The 13266-nt window shown below is 35.9% G+C and overlaps 1 protein-coding gene across 1 annotated transcript; it reads left to right on the top strand.

Moving 5' to 3' along the window:
- Positions 1–3433: 3433 nt before the first annotated feature.
- On the top strand, positions 3434–11452 carry LOC139870084 (uncharacterized). Its single transcript, XM_071857939.1, has 6 exons — positions 3434–3965; positions 5378–6034; positions 9694–10134; positions 10265–10437; positions 10856–11045; positions 11143–11452. Exons 1-6 carry the CDS (start codon positions 3540–3542, stop codon positions 11215–11217), a joined length of 1962 nt encoding a protein of 653 aa, XP_071714040.1. The 5' UTR covers positions 3434–3539; the 3' UTR covers positions 11218–11452.
- The last annotated feature ends 1814 nt before the right edge of the window (positions 11453–13266 follow it).

Below are 13266 nucleotides of genomic sequence, written 5' to 3'. Positions count from 1 at the left end.
GATGACCACAATGGTCTACAGTAAATTGATAAATTCTGTTCTTCAGAAATGCTAACAAACTGCTCTTATTGAAATGATAAATTTTGTTCTTGAGAAAATGCTGGAACTTGCTTCTTAAAACGCCAAGCGCCTAGCGCTGTCCGGCCTGAACACATGATCATGCTATAAAGAACTCCTGAACCTCATCCGTACTGAACAACCGATTACGCCTCCTCGGATTCATATTGCCTTCTGGTGAGCTTGCAAATGTGGAACGTTCCCTTGTTGGTGCCACATACAGTTACATGTATGGCGGCTACTCCATTCGGAGTTGGGAATCTAATCTCTGCATGAGTCGTTGATGTTATCGCTCCAAACTTAGCTAACGCTGCCAGTCCAAAAAGGACATTAAATTGAGAGTTGCCATCCAGAATAGTGAAATCGATTGTTTCGATTCTCAATAGTGGAAATGTTCCCAAAACGACCTCCAAATGAACTCTTCCCATTGCATTCACTGGCGCTCCTGTTAGCCCTGAAACCTTCAAACTCGTCCGCCTAGCTCTTACCTGCACATGCCTTGGAAAAGCCTTGAAACAATGCCAATAAATGATGTCAGCCTCACTACCTGTATCTGTGTAAATATGGCTGATGAACTTGCTTGCAATTTCTGCTGAAATGACCACTGGCTGAACGGACAAAGCCCAATTTTGAATTGGTTGAAAAATAATTGGAGCATATCTCCAACTATCAACATTGTTATCCGACTGCTCACCGTCCTTATAGTGACTTCCATTCAACCACACCATTTTGATTACAACGTCTGGAGTTGACTCACGCTCCGTGATCCGGTTTCCGTACTGGTTTCTGTTATCTCCTCCGCCATGCTCTTCCCTTCTTCTGTTATCTCCTCGACGACCTCTTCCACCATCATTCTTTTGCCATCCAAATTTCCTTCGAGGATCATTCCTCCTGTATTGTTTGCCTGGCAACAAGTGGTTTAACTCTCCTGCTTTGATCTTTGCGATGATCTCTCTCATCAGGGATTTGCAATTATCTGTATCATGACCCCATGCTTCATGAAAGTCACACCATAGTTCACTTTTTGGACCTTCTCTTTTCTCCATAGGTGCCGGCGGATTGAAAGTGGTCCGAATTGGTTCGGTGAAAAGAATCTCTTTTGGAGTTTTAGTCAGCGCCATTATCAACGGATGCCTCTCTATTGGCCTTCTATTGTGATGAAAATCATTGGGATGATTGTTGCCTCTCCATCCGCCATTGGAATTGTCATTCCTCCTCTGATTTCTGTCAAAGTACCGCCCTCCGTTGTGCGGTTTGCTACTGCTGCTGCCGTCAAACTTATTCATCCCCCGCTCACCGGCTCGAACATGCTTCTGTGCAACTTCCAACGCCTGATGTAGAGTTTTTGGCAAGTCATACCTTAACGCATGAACAAGTGCACTAAACAGTCGCTGATCCAGACAAAAAATAAAACCAGATACTAGCTGAGATTCTGAACAATCAGGTATCTTCTGTGCTTCAAGTGTGTATCGCTTCATGAAATTACTCAAGGATTCATTGTGATGCATTGTGATCTCATGTGCATCAAGATGTGTCAAAGTACAGCTTCGAAGGTTTTGATACTGCATAACAAACTTAGCACGGAGGTCCAAATAACTGGTGATGCTTCTTGGCGGCAAGCTAGCAAACCATTCCCTTGCCATTTTCTGCAGCACCATTGGAAACATATGACAAGCTACCTCGTCATCCCAATGCTGCAACCTCATAGCGCCTTCAAGCATGGTGAGGAAATCCTCAGGATCTGTTGTACCATCATAAACTCCAATTGCCGGTATGCCAAGATTCCTGGGCAACGAATAGTTGGCAATTCGATCAATGAAACACTGAGTGGATTCTGCCATAGCTGGTGGCTTTGTAGCTTGCTCTCCAGTAATGAGGGCGAAGAAATTATCTACAGCCACAGCACGGACGGCGGGTTGCGCTAAGCGTTGCTTATATTTTGCCGGAGCTGTCTGCTTAAGGATGTCATTTAAAAGCAACACTGCCTGCTTCTCTGACATGAACTCATCTTTGTTAATTTCATCATCAGAGTCATTATTATCATAGCTCAGGTCATTATCATCCACAGAATCATCAATAAGACTGCCCAGCTTGTCAAGTAGCCTGAATAACTTGTATTTTGATATAGATTGCCTTTTCATGATTTGCTTGTCTTTGCCATCCGCCATCCGCCGAAAAGGTATAAACGATGGACACCGCCGTGGTTGCATCAATGGTCGTCGCTCTGGATTAGTAACAAAATTTGGAAGTCTTTCTGCACTTTTGGTTGTCGTTTCTTCGATTACTGGCCTTTTCTCAGAATTAGTTGCCAAATGCTTAAGTCTTTCTGCAGTTTCAGCAACTGTTTCTTCAATCGTACCATCTAGTGGCGGAACAGGTACATCTTCAACAGTTATCATGTCGTCAGTTGATGGATTATTGACTGCTTCAAGTACAAATGGAGCTTCAGTTGTTTTTGTTCCTTTTCCGTTTCGTGTGTTCTTTGCATTAGTGGATGGCGCCATTGTTAACACCTATTTCCTTTTGGGGTAATGCTTAGTGTGTCAACTCAATACTAGAAGTAGTATGGCTTTAGGAGGGCGGAGTGTTGCCGATTGATGTTTACCCTTGGGAAATAATCCCTGCAGACCCGGTTCACAAGTGTAGAAACTTGTGGGGTGGCTTAATCAATCTGTCGTCCGTAGAGCGCAAAAGTGCTAGCCGGATGACTTCTAGTGAGATAAAGTAGAGAGAGAGAGAAGTGAAGTCTCAGCTCTTAAAGTTGTCAGAATGTCTGAACTATGTCAAATGACGACCCAAGGGGTCTATTTATAGTGTCAGATCCACCAGATTGCTCGGGAACACGTGTCAGATGATGATACGTTCTGTTACTTGTGATCCGAAATTTACGCTGAAGGTGGCGTTTTCCGGCCAGGGCTTACGCGCTAGGCGGCCTTCAGGGTTTACGCATGACGGAGCAGCCTGTACAGCGGAGAACGCTGGACGGATAACTCTACAAAACTGTTGTTTCCAGCCTTCCTGATGCTACTTTTATGCAACCATTACGCCTTTTATGCGTGTATACGATATGATACACCATTACCTTACAACTTACGAGGGCATTTTAACGATTTTGTCTTTTAAAGGCGAATCGTTGCGATGCATTCGAAAAATGGGCGTTTTGTTCGATTCCAAATAAAAAGCATACAAAACAGAACAACCATATAGCCATTGCATAAATGGGCCCTAAAAGCCCAGGTTGATATAAAGATGAATAAAAGTGTTCGTTCATGTAAATCCGAATTATTTTGTGGCCAAATTAGGAATCCCCAAAACTTTAGGGTTTACTAATTAAACAGGCAAGAAATTAAGCGAGGCTACACAAGAAAAACAAACTAAACACTCACCGCTGCTGTCGTTCATGTAACACCGCCGCCGTTGATAACCTAACTCTCGCAACCACTCACCGCTGCTGTCGATAATCTAATTCCGACAACCTAATCATGGCGGACGTAGTACAATACAAACTAGAGCGTATGGTAAATGAGCTCGACGACCTTGAACGCCGTGGCTTATTCTCCCGTCGTGAAATCGCCGAAATTGTGAAACAACGCCGGAAATTTGAGTACAGACTCAAACGTCCTAGTCCGTTAAAAGAAGATTACTTAGCTTACATCGATTATGAGAAATCTCTCGATGCGCTTCGTATTCTTCGTAAGAAATCGTTGGTGCGTGAACTCAATAATAATAAAAAAAGTGAAGACGGAAAACGCGTTGTAAAGATGAAACAGTCAGTTTCTGATTTCGCAGGTCTTTCGAGAATTGTTGATATTTATCGATTAGCTACTACCAGGTTTAAAGGTGATATTGAGTTGTGGTTTCAGTATCTCGAGTTTTGTAAGCAAAAGAGAAATGGACATATGAAAAAGGTATATATTCAGAAAATATCTACTCCGTAATTTAACATGATTATCCGTTTCATTATATTTGTGTATAGCATTTTTTTATTTTTTTATTTTTTTATTTTTTTACTGTTGATTGATAATAATTAGGATCAGGGCATTAATGTATCTAACTTATTGTGTACTATTCGATTTAGCTAACCTTTTAAAACTGTTAAACTTTTGATTTACGCTGTATTCACGAGATTTTTTTGGGTGGAGAAGGATGGAATGGAAAAGAAAAGAGGATAAAAGGAAGAAAAAGAATGTAGTCTAAATTATTTGACACATATTCTCGAGTTAGAAGGGAATCGAAAGAAAGGAAAATAAAACAATTAACTAACAAAGAATTAGAATTAATCGTTGGTATATATAATTGTTGCTGCTGTATAGTGTCCTCTGCTTCTTACAGCAAGTTCACAACATTGTAATTTCGAAAATTCATACTCCGTATAATTGTATCTCTTGCTTTAAAAAAACAAGGAATTAAAAAGTGTTTTAAATTGAACTAAAACATAATACAAATATATTCGATTGTATACTAAAGTGATCTGATATTTAAGATTTAATAATCTGTTATTAATTTTATTCATTTTCGTTTGAATCAACTGATATAGTGATATAGTATATACGGAGTATGTGTTGATCATTAAGAGTGATAGAAGAATGAAAAACAAAACAGGTTGTACCGTGACCTGTAAATTTTGAAGAAGGAGAGTACTATTTGATGTATAAATAAGAAGAGTAATACGGAGTAAATAATAAAGTATAAAATAAAATTATGGATATGTACTTTCAGATACAAGAAGATGCCTTTTCCTTTACAATCACCCCAAAAATGGGCTGATTGTAATTACAGCAAAAATCATATATGCTATCATTCCTAACCTTTTCTTCCCATTTCCTTTCTTTCATTAAAAAAAAAAAACTCAAGAATGGTTAATTAGTAACTTATCCTTTGATCTCCTTTCCTTTCTTCTATAAAAAAAATCTTGAGAATGCAGCCTTAGCGTTGTGTTAGGACGATAAGGCTTTCGATTAAGTAACAAGGGTTGCAAAAGTTGAAAAATCCCTGATTAGTTAGTTATATGCAATGGTACATGATGCATATAATAGTGAGAAATGAAAGTTTTTTACACACATAAGAAGGTTTCGAATTATGTTGAATACAATACTCATACGTGATAAGTTAGACACATGTAGTTTTCTTGCACCATGCCGTTGGATTATATGCAGTGCTTCAAACAAGCTGAAAGTATGCTTATAGAGAAGTTTTATATTTAGAATTTGTTAGATTACTTTTGTTTTTGAGTTCAGATTGTTTGGTTATTATAGTTTTAGCTATAGCTATAATGTGAATCTTTCAATTATTATTATTTTTTTTTTTTTATGTATTTCAGGTTTTGGCTCAGGTGATTAGATTTCATCCAAAAGTACCTGATGTTTGGATATATGCTGCTATGTGGGAGTTTGATCATAACTTAAACGCTGCAGCTGCTCGTGCGCTTATGCAAAGTGGTTTAAGATCTTGCCCAAATTCTGAAGCTCTTTGGGTTGAATATCTTCGAATGGAACTCACATACCTTAATAAGTTAAGTGCTCGTAGGGCTGCACTTGGAGAGGATGTGGGAATGTTGGTTCGTGATCGGGATCCTGAAGATAAAGAATGGCGAGAGGAAAATAAAGAATTATTTATGTCTATTGATGAAGGAGATGAAGTTTATAAAGAGCTAGATGTACAAAATGAGGAATTAAAGCAGAAAATTGATGTCTTTCGGGAACAAGGATTGAACATTCTTCAAACTATTTACAAATGTGCAGTGGAAGCTATTCCATCTAGTTTTGGCTTAAGAACGCAGTTTTTGGAAATATTAGAGGCAACTAATTTGGCAAATTCTGAAAGTATGCAAAATGAGATACTTGCTGATATGAAGAAGGAATTTTGTAAAGAACCAGGATACTGGGACTGGCTTGCACGACACGTGGCAGCAGGACGTAATAATGCAAAAATTGTTAACAAAGAATTTGAGATAAGTTGTTTATACAATGCGATTCAGGTATGTTAGTCTTTAACTCTTTTTCCTGTATATCTTTTGTGTTTTGCCAATGTTAAGTTTGGGAGAAAAAAATTCATGGTTGGTCCCCAACGTTTGTATCGAAAATCAAGATGGGACCTAAACTTTAAATTTGATCATGGTTGGTCCCAAGTTATAAACATTGTACACGATTGGTCCCTAAGTTAACAGCTCGTTAGTGGTGCCCAGTTAAGTCCTTCACGTGCATAAGACATGCTGGGTATTATGGTCATTATGGTCATTTCGCCTACAATACAGTACCTGCAGTTACCCTACACATTACCCTACGTTGTATTATGGGATTATGCTGGGTATTACCTCTTGTAACCACACGTACCCTACAATTACCCACCCAAAATTGATCACAATCGGGTTTTAGTATTCCTCTGCTACGTATCACTGTTACATTGCCTTCATTAACAAATATACAATCTGCAATAATTTTGAACAATTCATTAATGGCATCATCATACAGCATAAGAACTGAAGGAGAAGAGATCATTTTAAATTGATGAATGTTATGTTTAATTGGTGGTGAATCTACCTATTTGAAGGTTATGTTTGAATTGATGCTAAAACTGATGCTAAAAATGCAATGGATTGATGAATGTATTTTTCAATGTTATGTTGGCTTGATGCTAAAAAAACGCAATGAATCTGCAGAATTTAAGTTGTTATGACTTTTTTGTTTACTATTAGTGACTGTTTTAAATGATTTTGATTTTGACTTTTGTCTGAAATTAAACTATTTTTTTTTATCAGAATTTTTTGCTAAAAATTGCAGCGAGTCTGCATATTTGAAGTCGTTTGAACTGCATATAAAACTTTACTGTATTTGAACTGCATAGTTGACTTTGTTGAAAGTGTCAAAACAGTTTGTATAAACTTTGTTAAAAGTGTCAAAACAGTTTGGGCTGTTAATGTGGTACTATGTCAAAAGAGTCAAAAGTGTCAAAACAACAACAACAACAAAACCTAATACCACATAAGTGGTGTATGGGGGTGGTGTATGGGGGAGGTGAGTTGTAGACAATCCTTCCCCTATCCGAGAATAAAGACAAGTCATTGCTCCACCCAGAGTGAAAACACTAAAAAAGTAGATTTTAGAGAAAGTCATCCATCTCTCTATTCAACGGATAGAGAGATTGCTTTCGAATGGACCTCCGGTCAATAAGTAGGAAATTTTTTTTAAAAATAAAATCAAATTAAAAATAAAATTGAGACACCATGAAAATGAAAATGGTAAAATCAAATTTCCATGTGTTTTAAATCCTGCCTGAAATTTAATTTAGGCACTAAGAGTCAGTCAAGTCGCCAATAAATCGACGCTTGTTGTCGACTCAATAACTAGAGCCGAGAAAAAGTGTCAAAAGTGTGCATAAATTGTGTCAAAAGATAATATTTTGACTATAATTGACTTATGATGACCTATTATGAATGCAAAATTTGACTATTTTGACTATATTTTGAGTCAAACAGATTCTTTTACCTATTTTGAGTCACAGTATTTTTTTTTCCTATCTCGAGTGCACCTGAGTCAAATAAAAAAATTTATACCTCTTTTGAGTCAAACAATTTTTTTAGCTATCTTGATTGCACCTGAGTCAAACAGTTTTTGTAGGGTCATGCTTCATTAACTTACTAGTGTATCAGTTGACCACATTTGGCTGATACAATGTTCAAATGACCACATTTGCTAGTGTATCAGTCAAACATTAGCAAGACACTAGAAAATGCAGTCAAATGACAAGTATTCATATTTGCTCCATTAACTTGCTAGTGTATCAAGATTACCAAATGATCAGTATTCAAATACAATCAGACTTTAGCAATTTGACCAAAGATTACCATATGTGGCCAGCGGCCATAAAGGTCAAAAATAGGTTAAATAAAATTGTTCGACTCAAAATAGGTATAAAAAACTGCTTGACACAAAATATAAAAAATGATTGTTTTTGGAAGTAAGTTAATGCATAATATGTTCGTTTTTGGGAGTATGTTGATGACAGTGTCAAAAACGTTTGGGTCAAAAGATAATAAGTGTACTATGTCAAAAGAGTCAATACTCAATAGTGCCAAAAGTGTAATTTCAATAATTTGACATAGTTTGACTGATGTTGACCTTATAGTCAGTTTGACAATTATAATGTGTTAAGAGTGTCAATACAGTCAAAAGAGTCGAATGGAAAAAAATTTTAATGCGTTATTACTTGTCACTACAGTTAAAATGTTGAAATTGTCAATACAATGAAACTGTTGAAAGTGTCAATACAGTCAAAATACAGAAAGTGTCAAAACAGTCAAAAGTGTTAAAATGGACAAATTGTTAATGCATTCTTATTAGTTAACTTGTTATGGCTTGATTTGATTTTAGTCCTAGGTTGGATTGATTGTATGTTTTGTCGTTTGCTGTTGTGGGTTATGGTTATTCCCTGCCCGTGTATTTGTTTGGAAATAAATAAATCAATTTTTCGATAAAAAAAAACTTGTTATAAGTGTCAAAACAGTTATACTTTGTCAACTTGATTTTAGTGTAAAACAATTTATACCTGTCAAGCTTTACAAATTTTGACTTAATTTGCACCAACACATTGAATCTTTCTATTAGCAAACTGCCTTTTTAGCACAACTATCTTTTAGCACAATCCTGTTAATGCATTCTTAAATAGTTCTGTTGAATCTTCCTATTAGCAAACTGTCTTTTTAGCACAACACACATACGAATTAGCAAACTCTTGTTTTTTTTACTATTGTTGACTACTTTTGACTGCATTATCACAGCATACAAGAGTTGACTACTGCTAATGCATTAGCATATCACAACATATCACAGCATACAGAACCTGCAGTTTAGCATTTGAAAATATAGATCACAACAGAACTATTTTAAGAACCTAGATAGCACAAGACAATACAATATCTCAATTTGGATCCAAAACGAAAACATTACTAACCAACCAAACTTATTTTACTTTATTATTACATAAACAGCAACCTTCTTGATTTAAAACTATATTCCACTACAACCTTCTTGATTTAGTCTCTGCAACCTTCTTGATTTAGTCTCTAGTTCATTACTCGCATTCAACAACCCTAGAATTATGTAAATTGAATGAGCACACATTGGTGGCTCTAACCAACCTATAAACCTGCAATTAGAAAAGATAGCACCAATCAGAAGTCAAACGAACGAAATTTTAGAAGTTGAATTGGGGACGAATTTGATTGGGAACGAATTTGATTCAAACTGAAGCTAAAAAAGATGGCACCAATATGCTAGTTTCAATTGGGAACCGATTTGATTCAGATTGGAATTTAGGGTTTGTTTAAATTGGGAACGAATATGATTTGGGTGAAGTCACAAGTGCAGTTGTATATTTAAAACATAAACTAGGATATAAGGATGTTCAAACAAAAAGACAAAAATGCCCATAGTGTGCAATTCTCGTGACTGATGTTACTTATATAAAGTTAACGTCGTGAACTTCTGGGACCAACTGTCTACCATTCTTAAAACTTGGAACCAAACATGATTAATTTAAACTTTAGGTCCTAATCTTATTTTTGATTCAAACGTTAGGGACCAACCATGATAATTTCAGTTTGGGAGCTTAAAGTTCTGTATTGTTTTCTGTGTGTAGGTATATAATGAGGGTTTAGAGATTGTACCGTCATCAACTATGTTCAATCTATGTATCAAATTCTTGATGGACGCGATTGGTCAAACTGGAACCAGTCAAAGCTCTATTATTTCTGATTCATCAGACAATTATATAGATCCTGTTGCACATGTTTTAACCGTCTTTGAAGACGCTCAAAGAAAGGGGTGCATTACTGAAGATCTTGCGTGCCAACACGTATCATTTCTGTTAGATTTGCGTAGGGTAGACGATGGGAGAAATTTGGCAGAAAAGCTTTGTGGTGAACTTTCAGAAGCAGTTAATTTGTGGGTCCTACGCCTCTCAATAGAGACGAGACGTATCGGGACTCCAAGCAAAGCTGAGCTGTCGTTTGTGTTTGATCTTTTGCAAGTTCCTCTTAAAAAAATTTCTGTTTATAAAGCTGAAAGCCTGTGGCTTATGGTATATGTTTATACTGTCATTAGTCACTTACTTGGCAGTTACATGTATTTATTTGTAATTTTCCACGAGTTCAAATCTTAAAAGCTAGAAACTTGGAATATTTACTGCATGTTTATTATTTGTTGTGCAGGGGTTGAAGTATTTTTCAAATCAGAAATCATATTTTGAGAAGCTAGTGGAGATATCTATAAGTTCATTGATCAGAGATGGTGGTAGCGATGACGGTTTCTCTCTGTCATCTGCGATAGTAAATTTTGCTCTACAAAGAAATGGAATACAGAGTGCAAGAGACATGTATAAGCGGTATCTACCAACCCATTCAACCCTCATTATATATTTTGAATTGTATATCTGTCATTAAGTCCATGCTACAATTTTTCCTAGTAATATCAGTTTAGCGCTTGAACCATTAACTGTTACTTAAGATAGATAACAATTAGGTTTTCGGATTAAGGCATTAAGTCAATATGTATTATTATTCTGAGTATAAAAACTTTTAAATTTTGACCTAATTTTGACCTAACTTTGACTTTGATCAACTTTGACTTACTTTGACTCTGACCAAGTCAGAACTGACTCAGACAGACTCGGATTTACTTTGACCTGACCTATTATTGTTGACAGACTAATTAGAAATATTTGGGCAAAACGGGACAGGCTAGTCATCAAAGCAACCTGAAGTTCCTTTTATTACATATATTCACTTACTTTCAATGTACAGGTTTCTTGCTTTACCTCGGCCTGGGCTTGCTTTGTATAGAAACTGCATTGAAATGGAACTGAACCTTGTTGCATCATCTGCTGGTGCTAAGGTTAACCTTGTAGAAGTCCGAAAGTTATACGAAGCTGCTCTTTCAGCATATGACCAAGATGGGAGTTTGTGGCAAGATTATCATTCTTTGGAGTCCAAGGTAAATTTTAAGTTTAAGAATGCTTCCACAATCACACACAATAATCAATTTGCAGGAAAGGAAAAAACTGAAAACATGATATGTTTTTTGTGTGCAGATGGGGACGTCCGAAACTGCTGCAGCTGTGCATTGGCGGGCACGGAAGACACTGAAAGTCAATGCTACATTTTAACAAGTTAAACCAATGGGAGGTTTGCATTTGTGAATCACTCACAATTTTGCAGAAAGTCAGACTTTGAGCTTTTGTAACCAATGTTTTATTGAAGTATAATGACAGTATGTTAGTTATGTTTTTTAATGATGGATTGATAATGTTGATGTTAAAACATATTATCACATACAAACAATCATTGAAACAACTACAAAGGGGGTGTTGACTACTACTGCTACTACAGATTGAACTGAGCATGGACTTCTCCATACTCTAAATTTTTCTTCAAGTGGCTTGTTAGGCTGCGTTTGATAAAAGAATCTCGAAAAAATGGCTTATTTTTGATATGTGAAGAGACTCTTGATAAATTATAGTAGTATGATACAAAACTACATTTTACATATGTTTTTAAAAAAAATGCTGGGTTTCATATACTTAAACTTTGTTTTTTTATATGTATATTTTTTAAAATCACGATTTTGTCGGTGAGTCGTGGGTATTTGCAAGTAATTGGCATGGGCGAAAAAATTTGGCCGTTGGCGGGTAGTTAGGCCTTGATGGGTGAAATACAATCTTGAGGGTAGGTACGTGTATAAAGTATGTGTGTGTCGTTCGTGGGTGTCATCCTTAACTAAATCAAAATACAATAAATCAATTACAACGAATGTACCTCCATCAGAAACCAATGAAGCTAGGACTTCTATCAAGCAAACCAAAACATTACATATGATCTTTTTACACTAGGCTAAGCATTTCGGATAGATCATAGATTCGATTCCGGTGAAAATTTGGTGACTAAAACAAAGTTTAGCAGTAATAGCCCAAAAGAAAACCTTAGAACTTGTTATTTTGTGCCTAGGACTTCCAACTTGATCATTTCGGAGTTTTTCCTTTGCAAGGGCAACCTATATATATATATATATATATATATATATATATATATATATATATATATATATATATATATATATATATATATATATATATATATATATATTTTATTATTGTTTTTTTCAAAGTTCTACCCGGTTGGTTCTAACAGCAAACAAATTTCTACTTTTAATTTGATCATTGACAAGCTCAAAAAAAGTTATCAGGATGAAATAGAGGATGTCTATCTTTTGAAGGGTATTTATAGTAATGGTTCATGTCTTTATATAAAAGCTCCAAAAACGGTTATAATACTCCTTGAAGGTCTTCGTAGGATTTTTCTATATGGAAACACTTGGTCGCGTTACAATATATGAACAATCAGTATTAAATTTTAGGACCTCAAAATTAGAGATGGAGGCTTGGGAATGGTAGACTCATTTCATTTTGCAATGATATTTGGTTGCACAATGCGCCAATTTTTTTTCATAGTTCACCAAAGAAAGATCGGTACGCCAACAAGTTTTATCATGGGGAATTAATTCTACAGTGTCGTTGGAATTTGGATACTATACATCATCTAAATGAATATGATCAGAAAGTTGCTGAAGTTGTAAAGGCCTTACTGGATCCGATCAACGGACCACTTGCTTCTCCAATGTCTTGGTGTTTAAAAGTTGTACAGCGTTATTCAGACGGCGAAACTTAACATGGGTCATGCCCAGGGGCGGAGCCAGAAATCTATGTCATTGGGGTCACAAATGTACCGAAAAATTCAATTGACAAACTATAATTAACTATAAACTTAAAAATACAAGTTATCTTCGAACATAAATGTTCTCGACGATAGTTCTTTCAATGTAAATGATCCATAGTTGCTTCACCCGTAACACTAGCAAGTGCTTCTTTTTTTATGCCAAAAAGACGATCGTCCATAAATTCATCATTCATTTGATTACGCAAATCTGATTAGACAAGCTTCATTGTCAAAAATAGCTCTCAACCATTGCAGTTGCAACCGGAAAGCAAGCTTTAATAACTAGTTTCAACCATCAATCCATAGTGACCTTTCAAAATTATAAGTGTGATTATAAATTTATAAATAATTACCTTAAGTGAACTTTTAAATTTACATCTATGAATAAATTCATCAATGTTGATTAAACTATTCTTCAAATAGACCTACCCCTAAACGTAAAT

Source organism: Rutidosis leptorrhynchoides, chromosome 1, assembly GCF_046630445.1.
Source record: "Rutidosis leptorrhynchoides isolate AG116_Rl617_1_P2 chromosome 1, CSIRO_AGI_Rlap_v1, whole genome shotgun sequence".
In the NCBI taxonomy this organism is placed as follows: Eukaryota; Viridiplantae; Streptophyta; class Magnoliopsida; order Asterales; family Asteraceae; genus Rutidosis; species Rutidosis leptorrhynchoides.
The sequence above is the reverse complement of the archived record's forward strand: the minus strand, read 5'-3'. Positions and strand labels throughout refer to the sequence as shown.

What these genes read in the sequence shown, in the direction of transcription:
- LOC139870084 (XM_071857939.1), top strand. Translation starts at nt 3,540, where the DNA reads ATGGCGGACGTAGTACAATACAAACTAGAGCGTATGGTAAATGAGCTC. An exon ending in CTGAAAGCCTGTGGCTTATG is followed by an intron (nt 10,135 to 10,264) that starts GTATATGTTTAT and finishes TTTGTTGTGCAG; the next exon opens with GGGTTGAAGTATTTTTCAAA. An exon ending in GCAAGAGACATGTATAAGCG is followed by an intron (nt 10,438 to 10,855) that starts GTATCTACCAAC and finishes TTCAATGTACAG; the next exon opens with GTTTCTTGCTTTACCTCGGC.